The sequence below is a fragment of the Telmatherina bonti genome (genome assembly GCF_933228915.1).
Source record: "Telmatherina bonti genome assembly, chromosome: 21".
Taxonomy (NCBI): Eukaryota; Metazoa; Chordata; class Actinopteri; order Atheriniformes; family Telmatherinidae; genus Telmatherina; species Telmatherina bonti.
The window spans coordinates 15,595,766-15,607,803 of NC_136630.1; the positions used below are offsets into that span (position 1 = coordinate 15,595,766).

General features: G+C 41.3%; 1 protein-coding gene across 1 annotated transcript in view; it reads left to right on the forward strand.

Annotated features, from left to right (window-relative positions):
* Nucleotides 1–9,617: 9,617 nt before the first annotated feature.
* Nucleotides 9,618–12,038, forward strand: part of nrg3b (neuregulin 3b) — a gene marked incomplete at both ends in the record, with an annotated part of 214,894 nt that continues 212,473 nt past the window's right edge. Inside the window, one exon of the mRNA XM_079261462.1 lies at nt 9,618–10,461. Within this exon, the coding sequence (XP_079117588.1) occupies nt 9,618–10,461 (844 nt within the window). The remainder of the gene's footprint in view (nt 10,462–12,038) is intronic.

Sequence of the window (12,038 nt, forward strand, 5' to 3'; positions counted from 1 at the left end):
CTACTCATGCTGGAAGCTGCTGGTGTGGCTATTTTGTTAAGTAGCCTCATACTTTTATTCATCAGACTGATTTTGGATTTGCAGCTTGTTTTTGTTTTTCTTCAGTAGTTTTTTTTTTTACATCTGTCGTCGCCGTTAATTTTCATTTTTGTCTGTTTTACTTTTTTTTAAATTTTTTTTTATTCCTTTTAGTCACTTTGTAACACAGGTAGTAAAATATGGTTATAAATAAAAATGTAATTATTTTACTTTGTGTTCATGATGGCTGTTTGAAGCATAAAAACTGTTTGTTACTTTTAAGTCGGTTTAGATAAAAGTGATTAAATGGAAGCGGATTGTAAATGCATTAATGTTTTCAGAGAAAAACAAACAAACTAAAAAACTAAAAAATCCTGTAAAAATCCACCTACAGCCTGTCAAACAGTGCGTGTCTGTTCTGGAACGCTGTGGATTTGATGTATCAGGGGGATAAAAGAAGCCGTGGTCATTTGAGTGTGGGCTGAGTCTGAAACACAAGTCAGATCGGTGCGCTGCATATCTCACTGTTTGTGTCTAATTTGTTTAGTCAGATGAACACAGTCACTTCCCAGCTCAAAATAATTTGAGTGTATATTTGATAACATCACAGCAAAATGAGTCACCTCAAGCAGGGCCTGCAGGGGAATGTGGGTCTGCACTATTATTCGCCAGGGAAACAGGTTACATATTTCTCCCAGTTTGCTCAGAATGAATCCATGTTGGGGGTAGTTTGGTGCCTTTGAAATGTGGTCATTTGAGGTACTTATCTGTCATGGTGGTATTCCACTTTAGTTTGTGCAATCTTGAGACTTCAGCTGCAAAGCGTATTTTAGATAAAAAAGGGCCACCTAAATATGGCAAGATCATTTTAATGTGTTAAAAATATGTTTACTGTATTTTATTTTAACATGACACCTCTCCATCAGCTGCCTGGTGGGGAACTGCAGCTGTTATATCCACTTCTGCTATCCTCACAACCATCAAACTGCTCGGCAAAAACTGTGATTTTTACCTTTTCTGATTCAAATGGACCAAATGTCACAAAATGACAGTGATTGTGGCTGAGGGGGACAGTATTCTTCAGATGAAAGTCTTGCTGTTTGAATGGGGGATTACTTTTTTTTTCTTAGCTGGCTGAAATTGTTGATCATGCACATATTACCAGCGGTAGATTTTCATGCAGCTTATTTATTCTGTAATCTATTGCATGCAACACACTACCAACAGATTAGTAGCTCATGTAACTGCACTTCAAAGATGGGGAACAACCCCCTTTAAGCACAGCATTAGACCGGTTTTATGTGGCACCCCTCGATTTTATTCTTCATCCAGTATTTGTCATTATGTCACCAGTATGTGATGCCGGTCAGAGGGCTTTATTCTCTAGCCAATTAAAAGGAACCCATGAAATACACGCATGGATGCACACACAGTCACTAATCACACAAGATGTCATGTATTATGTATCAGGCGTTTGAATAAAACATAAAGGTTAGTGTTTCCCAAATTATTCTCTGAGGAAAATGAAAATGTGGGAACATCAATATATGATGACATCCTGAAGCTTGAATTAATGGTGCTCAGGATTTGATTTTGTTCTTCAACAGCATTTTTAAAGTTCCGTTTTTTGAAAACTAAGTTCTTTTGCTTAGCTGCAATTTTTATTTTGCATAAGTTTACAGTATTTTTTTTAATTTTTTTTATTTTGACTTATTTTTAATCCTTTCACAGGGGTGAAAGATCTCAAAGAAAACCTTGGAAAAGTCACATTTTATTTTATTTTATTTTGGAAACATTTGTCTTAAAATGTGTGATACGAGAATACAGAGGCATATCACTGCTCTTTCCATTTACGGTCAGATAAGATCAAGGCCATCAAGTTAAACAACAGATAAGAAAGGAAATAGTACTTTTAAATGTACTGTTCAAAAATAATGCTGTTTATATAGAGAACCAACCCTTAAAGGTGGAGTATGTAAGATTTTCAATATTTTCAAAATAAATGAACTAAAGAAATAACTACAATCATAATTAGATAGTTTTTTTTGAAGTTATTAGTTATTTATGTTGTTTTTATTATTATTATTATTATTATTATTATTATTATTATTATTAAGTGGAAGTGTCACACCAACAAGCACTAATCTAAGCTCCAGTGAGTGACAAATGGATATTCTCTTCGCAGCCATTTAGTGTTTTTAAAGGTGGAGTATGTAAGATTTTCAATATTTTCAAAATAAATGAACTAAAAAAATAACTACAATCATAATTAGATAGTTTTTTAAACCTGTAGGTTCCAGTCTGTCCATATTTGGTGCGTTACTAAATTACAAGTTTAATTAATGACAAATGACAAAAAGCACTTTTTTTTACTGGTTAAAAAAAAAAGGTCTTTGTCATTAATTAAACTTGTAATTTATTAACGCATCAAATATGGACAGACTGGAACCTACAGGTTTAAAAAACTATCTAATTATGATTGTAGTTATTTTTTTAGTTCATTTATTTTGAAAATATTGAAAATCTTACATACTCCACCTTTAAAAACACTAAATGGCTGCGAAGAGAATATCCATTTGTCACTCACTGGAGCTTAGATTAGTGCTTGTTGGTGTGACACTTCCACTTAATAATAATAATAATAATAATAATAATAATAATAATAATAATAATAATAAAAACAACATAAATAAATAATAACTGTAAATAACAAAAAGAAAGTAGAAACTTTTGGCATCAAAGCCATTAAAGGAAAAACATTTTGCATTTAAAACAGCATTAAGCATCACACATATACCTGAATTCTCAGTGTTTGGAACAGAAAACACGGATCTCTAAGCTGTTACATACATACATATAATGTAATATATTGCAACTGGCACAGCCAACCTGTCTGTAAACAGTATTTTTTTACTGCACATCACCCCCACCAACTTTTACCATCATGAAATGAAAAAGCTTTTGTAAACGTGATCTGGGAAGCTGCATGTCCGTTGCTTCTGAGAGAAGCAACTGAGAACAGCTGATCCCATTTGGAGACTTGTGACTTTGCAGATTTTAAATTTAGAACATACACAGCTAATTACTGATGTGTCTTAACTTGAGACTTAATTACAGCTACAGCTGTAACAAGGTCTGCCGGCTGCACCGCGGTGATAAGATACTTAAGACTTACTTTCTAAGATGCATTTGGAAGAACACTGATGCCTAGAACTATATTGATATTATTTCCATTCATTGGTGGTTAAAATGTAATACAGGCTAATTTTTAACTGCTTAAATATGCGTATTATTTCATGAAGTGGCTTTCGTCATTCGTTAGTCTGTTGAAATGGAACAGTATGACTTTTGTGGAGAATTTGATATCATTGCTTGCAGAATCAGCACCATGGACAGCGCTCTGGATCCTGCTTAATGTTTCTCCACGCTGCTTTTTCTGATCTACGTCTGAAATTAAACAGACAGAAGTAGCATTGATAGAACTAGTCAACACTTGGCTGTGTCTGCTTCTTTAAGGATATTTGCTGTCACATCTGATAAACTGTAACTGAGAACGTAGCAGAAAAGTTGGATATTTTTCTGTTTACACAGTGAAAAAGCACACTGGGTAAAATAGTGGCTTTTGACCTGGGAGTACACACAAGGGATAAAGTGGGGACCCATTGAGTGTGTTCTCTACTAGAGAACAGTCCTGTTTTGCCTGTGATGGATTGGCGACATGTCCACGGTGTACCCTGCCTCTCACCTGGTAGTTGCTGGATATGTTCCAGCCCCCCCAGAACTGATCTAACTTGTTCCATCTTGTTATAATGTCACAAAAGTAAAGTTCATTTTATTGAACTGGCCTGCCTCAGCTCTCTGTCTTTCTTGAGATTCAGCCTGAAAGATTTCTGGCTCTTCTTCAGAAGAGGACATATTGCCTAACAAGGCTCTTTGCACCCTCGCGTCTGGGTTCTGCTCTGACAGGTAACCCATCTGACTTTTAAATGGAAACTTCCCTGTGAACAGGATCTGTGGTGTATTTGCAAGTGCATTGATCCCACAAGTGCTGGGATTTCAAAGTGGATGAACAAAATGCAGCAAGCCGGTGCAAGGGGGATTCTCCTGATTAACTCTCTCATGTGCTAATTTAACTCTGGGTTGAAGGCCAGGGACGGAAATGTAGCATCACCTACGAGTCCAGAAATTCCAAGACTAACTGTGGTATCTACAGAGGCGACATCCTGAGGGATCCTGTTAGATGTTTCAAATGACCACCTTGGATTTCAATAGCTGAAGAGCCGAAGTGTACATCCACAACAACGTTTAACCAGTTAATTATTCCCGTAGCCTGAGGAAGACACCATCTGTTCTTTGCAAAAGTCGTTTTTTTTTGGAGTTCAGCAGTAACAAAAAGCTACCTACCCGACACATTAATCTGTCCTGCCCACAGAGCCACTGGTAGAAACCAGCAACCCCCATTAAGCACACATCTTTTTTTCACAGAGGTGGATTGGAGACAACTGAAGACGGCATTCACCTTTACAGGCTCCACACATGTGCAGGGAGCCATAAGAATAAAGCAAGGAAAGTGGCACATCATTATGAAATGCTGGATTTATTTTCATTTAAGAAGTAGTAGTTGTCTGCCGGTCTTTAGCTTTTTATGGACAGTAAGCCCAATTAGGCATGAAGAAACTGTACAAATGTTGTTCTTCTGCATGGTGGAGAAAAAGATTAGGCATTTCAACAGGAGCAACAAATCTCTTCCTGGATGGGCACACAATTATTCATCCAAGGGAGTTGTGCAGGTCAGTCTTGTTAAACAGTAGCTCTCAGGAGATGTGTATGCAGCAAAAAAGAAGCACTGAGATGGGACACTGATTTTTAAAACCATGCACATGGTTAAAATCAGTACTGTGATAAAGGTCACCAGCATTTATGCCAACAGTGCATTGAAAAGCGCTGTATAAATCTAATTTGTAATTATTGCTGTTGTTATTGTAATTATTATTACAAAGTCAGGATGCTTATTATTTAACTCGATGCCAGCAGCTTATCTGAAAAAAATACCAGTGGTGTTATAGGAGATGCCTAAGGCAGGAAATGACCCATAACAATTATATCCTTCTTTTTTTTTCCTCTTAGGATCTTATTTGACAGTGGAGGGAATAGAAAGAAAAATGTGGTGAAAGAGAATAGGGGAACGATGGCAAATAGTCGACTCAGCCGGGAGTGCACTTCTTAGTGAAGATTTCATGCATATCTTCATCCTCTGGAGGCATACTGGTCCACTTTGTTGGAATGAATAGAAAAAAAATGTCCAAGAGACTTATAAAACAGGATAACTAACAATATGACTGCATGATATATTCACTGGGATGTAAAACGGAAAAAAAAAAAAAAAAAAGATTTTCACCAGGTAACAGTAAATTTAATAATTCAATGATGGCGCTGTTCATGCTTCTGCAGAAGAAAAAAAAAGACTCAGAGAATGAAAACAACAGCCCTGAAAAAGAAATAGGAAAGCAGAGATGTGTAACTAAAACCAAAGTGGGAAAAGGGGTGTGAAAAAGCGGATAACCGGGCCCTTGGCCTTACTACTTCCAGTGCCCTTGTCTGCATCTGTCTGTGAGGATATAAATATTCTTGGACCAGCTGGCACTCAGGGGAATGGAACAGATGAAATGATATCTCCTTCTACAGACAACTCTCACACAGCAGGGTAAGTGGAATAGCAACAAGATGAACTTTTAACGTACGTCAGTGAACATTTATCAAAGGCATTGACCTTAATGGATCCCTCTAGACAGTGGAAGTGTATTGCATGCTTCTCAGGGAGGAACTTGGGGCATTGCAGACACCTGACTGGGTCATTGGCTGCAGTATTCAGGGAGTCTGAAACACAGTTATTAGACAAATAAAAGAGAATAAAGGGTAATTTGTCACCAGAACCAGCAACAACAACAAAAACAACAACAACAAAACTATTACTTCCTATCTTCATTTGTAGTTTAAGTTCAACTACACATGGTACAAATTTATTATGCATTTTAAAACTTTATGGAAACTGGCGCACGGTTAATGCATGCATGTTCCTCTATAAATTCTCACTTCTTTTTAATGCAAGATAGTTCGATGATTTGAAATTAAAAGCAAAAAAACTTACAACTATGTGTTATGTCTTAAACGTAAAGATCGCCTTAGTTTTACAGTTATGTGGTAAAATCTGAAGGAAACTTTCCTCCAACTCCTAAAAGTTTTATAAAAATGGAAGCCAATATTGCAAAGCTTTGAATAATTTATTCTTAAGATCTTCATATGCTTTAGAGGGGTGAAAGCAGTGCTAAAAATTCATGGGAGGGAACGACTGTCACTAGCCTGTCAGCTTCAAAAGAATCTTCAGAGGACATTACCTCTGTGCACCAAAAGCAAGTAAACAATGCAGTCAGACTCACCACAGACAGGAGCAAAGCCCCTATAAAAATGTGATATATGTCAAAATAAGCATGGAAATATTAAATTACTTCTCCCTTTTACTTATGAAATTCAGTAGGGAGAACCAACTTCAGGGTATTATCCAAATTGTTGTAAAAAAAATATTTAATTTAAGATGGCATCATTACAGGGAATGTGAGAAGTTTGAAGTGGTTGCCATCAGCTGCAAACCGTATAACTTGTAATTGATCCGGTTGGAACTTTTTAGGAACGATTGGTGGTGGTGGTGGTGGGGGGTGGGGGTGGGGGGGTGTTGGATCATGAACCAGATGTAGCAAATGCTTATATTATCAGGTGGCAAAAAAAGAAAGAAAGAAAAACCAGACAGTATTATTTCCTCATTCTCCTGTCTCCCACCTGACTTCATTTTACCACTTTATCTCAACTTTTTCCTCATTCTCCACCAGTTTTTTTTATTTATTTAATTTTTTCAGTTCCATTGTCACACAGTACAAAAACACTCAATGCACAGCCTGAAGTCAGCAGTATTTGTGGTTTATTATAAGGCTCCGTTTCCAAAGAATATTCTTCAACTCCTGACTTCACTTCATTTTTCTTTGATAATGGAAAATGTTGTGAGGAAGTGTACGGCACTCTTTAATAAGGCTGCAGCCTGACTTATCTTAAAGAAACCAGGAAAGAAGATGGCCTATTATTTCTGAACCCAGCAAAAAAGTTAAACTTGTCTTTAAATACTTTGACTGTCATTTGTCAGTCTGGGCTTTTTTTTTCTTCCTAGGAATCCAAAATAACCATGCAACCTAATGGGCTGGAAAAATTACTTATGTTGCCTCTAAACTGGTCTCAGTTAGGGTGCAGAAATAGTTTGACAAATTCAGGTCAACATGTGTGGTCCTAATGGGGTTAAAGGAGACAATTATCCATGCACAAAAGGACAAAATCCATACTGCCTAGCCTGACCAAAATTTTGGCAACTACAGGTCCAGAAATGCTTTTAAAAAGGGAACAAACGTCAAAACACAGCTCAGTTCCGCACAATTCGGCCTCAATCTACCCAATCTTCCTCATTTATGTTCATTTTTTTATCCCTACTTACCTTCTTCTTTAACAGCCACATTCAGGTATTGCTGCCACATTTCACGAGCTTTACAAAACCATTTGTCCAGTCATTTGTTACCCTGCTCATAAAACCTGTCTGACTCTGAGCCTAAAGCCGTAGTCCCACATGATCCCACGTGAACTGTAAAATCAGGGGATTCATCCACAGCCCACGGAAGCATCAAGTTGAAGTAGTGCTCGAACTCGCCAATAAATGATGAGCCCTGGTGTTTGGTTTGTTCTTGTGTGCCGCTGGTGAGAGACATCGGGTGGTGCTTCTTCTCCTCCCATCCCTTTCTCTCCCTCCCTCAGTCTCACCGCTCCCATGGGGTGTGTCTATGGCAGCGCCTCTCCTCTCCTGTGTGTGTGTGTGTGTGTGTGTGTGAGGCGTGCCGCCGCTGCTGCTCCTGCTGCTGATGCTGTTGCTGCTGCTGCTGCCTCCTCCTCCTTCCTCTGCCTCCTATCTGCATCTGCTGCAGAGCAGAGCTTAGCCAGGACGCATCTCTGCTCTTTCTCTTGTTCCCCCCCCCCCCCCCTGCTTCATTCTACAGGAATATTTCTCTTGTCTCTTTCTCTCTCTTTGTGGCTGATGGGTGAGTCAGCGCACACCTACATCCGCGGAGTTTAGGTGGAGGCACAGGAGCAGTCACTTTGGAGGAGTGCGCACGGAGATGAACCGGAGGAGAGCGTCTGGTGAGACGGGAGCCCTGGAATTCACATCACTTACAGCGGACTGAGGGAGCCTCCCCTCCCCTCCTTCCTCCTCCTCTCTCCCCAGTCTGCAGCCTCCAAGAACAGCCGCCGCATCATTTTTTTCAGAGCAGCAGCCCTCTCCCTCTCTCTCTCTCTTACCCCAGTCTGGCTTTACTCCGTCTCCTCTTCTGCTGCCTGCACCACTGTGGGAATGCAGTGAAGGTAAACGAATTGTGGGGGCTTCTTTTTTCTTCTACTCCTCCCCCCTTCTCCAAGAGTAATACGGAAACTGCCGTCAGAGTAACTGCCTGCAGAGAGAGACAGCTCTGGTGACACAAAGCTGTCATTACGCGAAGTCAGAGTGGGGTGGTCGGCGCAGGGATTGGACCTGGATCAATTGGATTTAGCCCGCTTCCCAAGGTACCAGCCAACAACAACATCACTCAAATCTCATTGGCAGATCGCATCAGATCCCCTTCTGCCCTGCCTCGTTGCAGTTTTGTGGTTTTCACCGGCTTGGATTACCGCCAGCTGAGGGTGACCAAACGGGTGGCCGTTTCTGGGCTTTTTTTTCCTTTCTTTTTTCCAAGAGGCAAACTTGAAGCAGACTGCAGAGACAAAGTGGGGATGAAAACGCAAGCAAGGTAAAAATGAACTCATATGAAATCTAAGAGTCTGCACATCGGCGGAGGAACAATCTTTGGTTTGATATTTTAAGGACCTCATGCGGCCGAAAACCAACCCTCTGACACTGGAGCAGGGTGCTGTCGTAGCCTGGGTTGATGGTCCAAGCACGCTCACACGCACATGGATTTACAGCTCCAGTCTGAAGCTCACAACGCAACGGATCGATACCATCCTCCGTTCCTTTTTTTCGCGACGCATTTTTAACACAGAAGTGAAGCATCCCTGGGATTTATCATCGCTTCGTTAACGTGCAACTACAGCGAGGCGCGCGTGCCAACCCTCTTCCAACCTGCAGAAGTCACCTGTTCATAACCTGTGGGCTCCTGTGGAAGTGTGAATGTTTTCGTGCATTGCTGTGTGCGCACATGAGTGTGTGTGTGTTTGGTTTGTTGTCCGCCAGAGGGAGTGTAGGTTATGTTGCTTGTGAATGCATCTGAGTGCAGTGCCAGCTTTTAATTAGTAAGTGACTGTGAGTGGATTGTGTGTGCTCTGCCTGTGGGTGCTTGTGAGTTCATGTTTTACACTTGTGCATGGAAGTGTATAGGCAAGGCATTGTGAGTGTATTTGTTTAAGATGCACAGCTTTCCTTTTGCACCCCATCTCCTTCCTCGCATATGTCCCTGTGTCTGCCGGACACCTGTTTGACCTCCCAAGCCGTGTAAGAGACACAAATCTCCTGCAGGATGAGTGAGCGGTCTGGTGCAAGCACTCTAGCGGCCATGACGCTGGAGGAGCCAGGGGCTGAACAAGCATCTCCTCGAGCCCCAGGCCCTCTTCGCTGTGGCCCTTGTGCTGTGTGGCCTCGCCAGCAGACTTGGCTTTGTGCTGTGCCGCTGGTCATGGGCTTTGTGGGACTGGGACTCAGCCTTATGCTGTTAAAATGGATTGTGGTGGGCTCTGTCCAAGACTATGTCCCCACCGATCTGGTGGACCCTAAAGGTAGCATCGGACAAGATCCTATATTTCTCTCAAAACCCAGTGCCATGCCCAAGGGACCTGACATTTCCACCGCCACCACAACTTTAGCTGCATCTACAGCAATGGTGTCAACTACTACACCGCTAGCGGCGGATGGTACCGCCCCAGCGCCAAGAACTCGATCGGGACCGCCAGCAAACCACTCGGCAAATGGCAGCAGTGCCAGTGGAGACGGCAATCGTGCCCCACATTTGCATAACCGTGTTGGCACCCGTATTAGTGGGACTGTGGTCACTACTTCTGCTACTCATGCCACCCGACTAACCCCACCACCCAGTGGTAAGGAGGTCACCCCTCGCAGTACTGTCAGAAAAGGAAGCGGTAGTGCCGGTAACGGACGTAATGGAGCTGCCAACTCAAAGCCTGGACAGACTTCTCCCACTATCACCACCACATCCTCCACCACAACTACAGTAATTGTGAAGAACACTTTTAAGGTACAGCAGACCACCTCCCAGCCGGCAGCTCCGATGAAGCCCACATCACGCTGGAATCATGGGCGCCCGGGAAAAGGCCCATCCACACGCCCACACCATCGCTTCCGAACACGTAAGTTCCCTTAATGGGTTAATGGCGGTGTTTGAGTGTGTGAAGTTGTGTAACGTATTTGGAACTTGTGTTAAGTACATCAGAGGAGTCCTTGGATCTTTCTGGCAGTAAGAATGGTGTTTCCCTGTAGTAACCAGCTATTACCTGTGCCTGGTTAGAGAAACTTTGTTTTACTGATATGCTTTGTTACAGCTCATTCCCTGAGGTCATATACATTTTCCTTCTGTAGCCACATGGAAAAATGGATACTCCAGGAGCTTAATATTAATGTATTCATTAGCACAGCCTGATATCAAGGGATATTCTTAGTTTCTTCACCCCTCTCATCTTTATCTTTCAATTGTGCACTAATCCGATATGAATCTTACCTCCCGAGAAGGTCTTTTTTCTGTTTTTTTTTCTCCTTTCTTACAAAGTGGTTGAACTGCCATTAAAGGCAGGGCTCCATTTTGCCCAAGTTGGAATGCTACAGCTCTGTAATGTGTGCTGTGACCAAGGACAGCATAGTTATTTTATAAAAAACAAATAACAGTCGCCGGTAAGGTGTTGAGCAGGGAGAAAGGTTAACTTTCACCTCCTGTCTAGAGGAATCAGATATAGCAAGGCCACACATTCTATTTAGCAGAATCTCACAGGTACAGCTTTCACGCTGCAGGGAGATAGGGAGGTGAGAGAGGAGAAGATGAAGCAGGCAAAGAGGGGACATAGGATGCATGCAAGGAAGAGAAGAAGGTATCAGAGGACAAGTGGAAGTGGAATAGAAACGGGAGTATAGAGGAGAAAAGCTTTGAAAAACAACAAAGTTAAAGAGGATGGATGTGAAGGACTCAAATGCGGAGAGCATAACAAAGCAGTAGAATGCAGAGTGGGAGCTGTGAGAAGAGAGAGAAAGCAGATGGAGAGGGCTAAGTGAGGGAAAGGCTTGAAGGAGATGGAGGGTAGAAAGCAGGGAAGCTGTGCATTTAGCATATTTTGAAATGTGTAAAACAGGAAGGCTCGATGACTGTTCTTTCCATAAAGAATATGTTTCCTGCAAAATTCTTTTTCAGATGTGGGTGGGGCAGGATGCGAGTTTAATGATGAGTACTGACTATAACTGTACAGAAAATAGTCTTTTTACTCTTCTCTCATAAGTTCAATTTTCATTTGATCGCATTTTAGCCTCCCATATGTGGATTTACTATAAATTGGCACTGACAAGCTGTTAATTTGAGATCTGAAACCTAAATTTCTTCCCATTTCTTGTATGGGTTATATGTTTGGACAGCAGTTCCAGTTGACTGCACACTAATCCTCTTGTTTATCATTTGGATGCATCAGCAGCATCGATTGCAGCCACAAACAATGATCAAGTGACATTTTATTCTTAATCTTTGGGCAAAATAGTTTCAGTGCAGCTGGCTTTATATGGCCGTAGACAGTCCTCAGACTCCTCCTGCTAAATAATCCGCTGCTCCAGAGTCAATTACATCACTTGCCAAAGAGCTGCCAAACAGCTGAAAGCTGCCAAAGCGAGCAGCTCCCTTGTGTGAACATCAGGAAGCATCTGTTTGTGCTGTATTCTATAAAAGGCCACA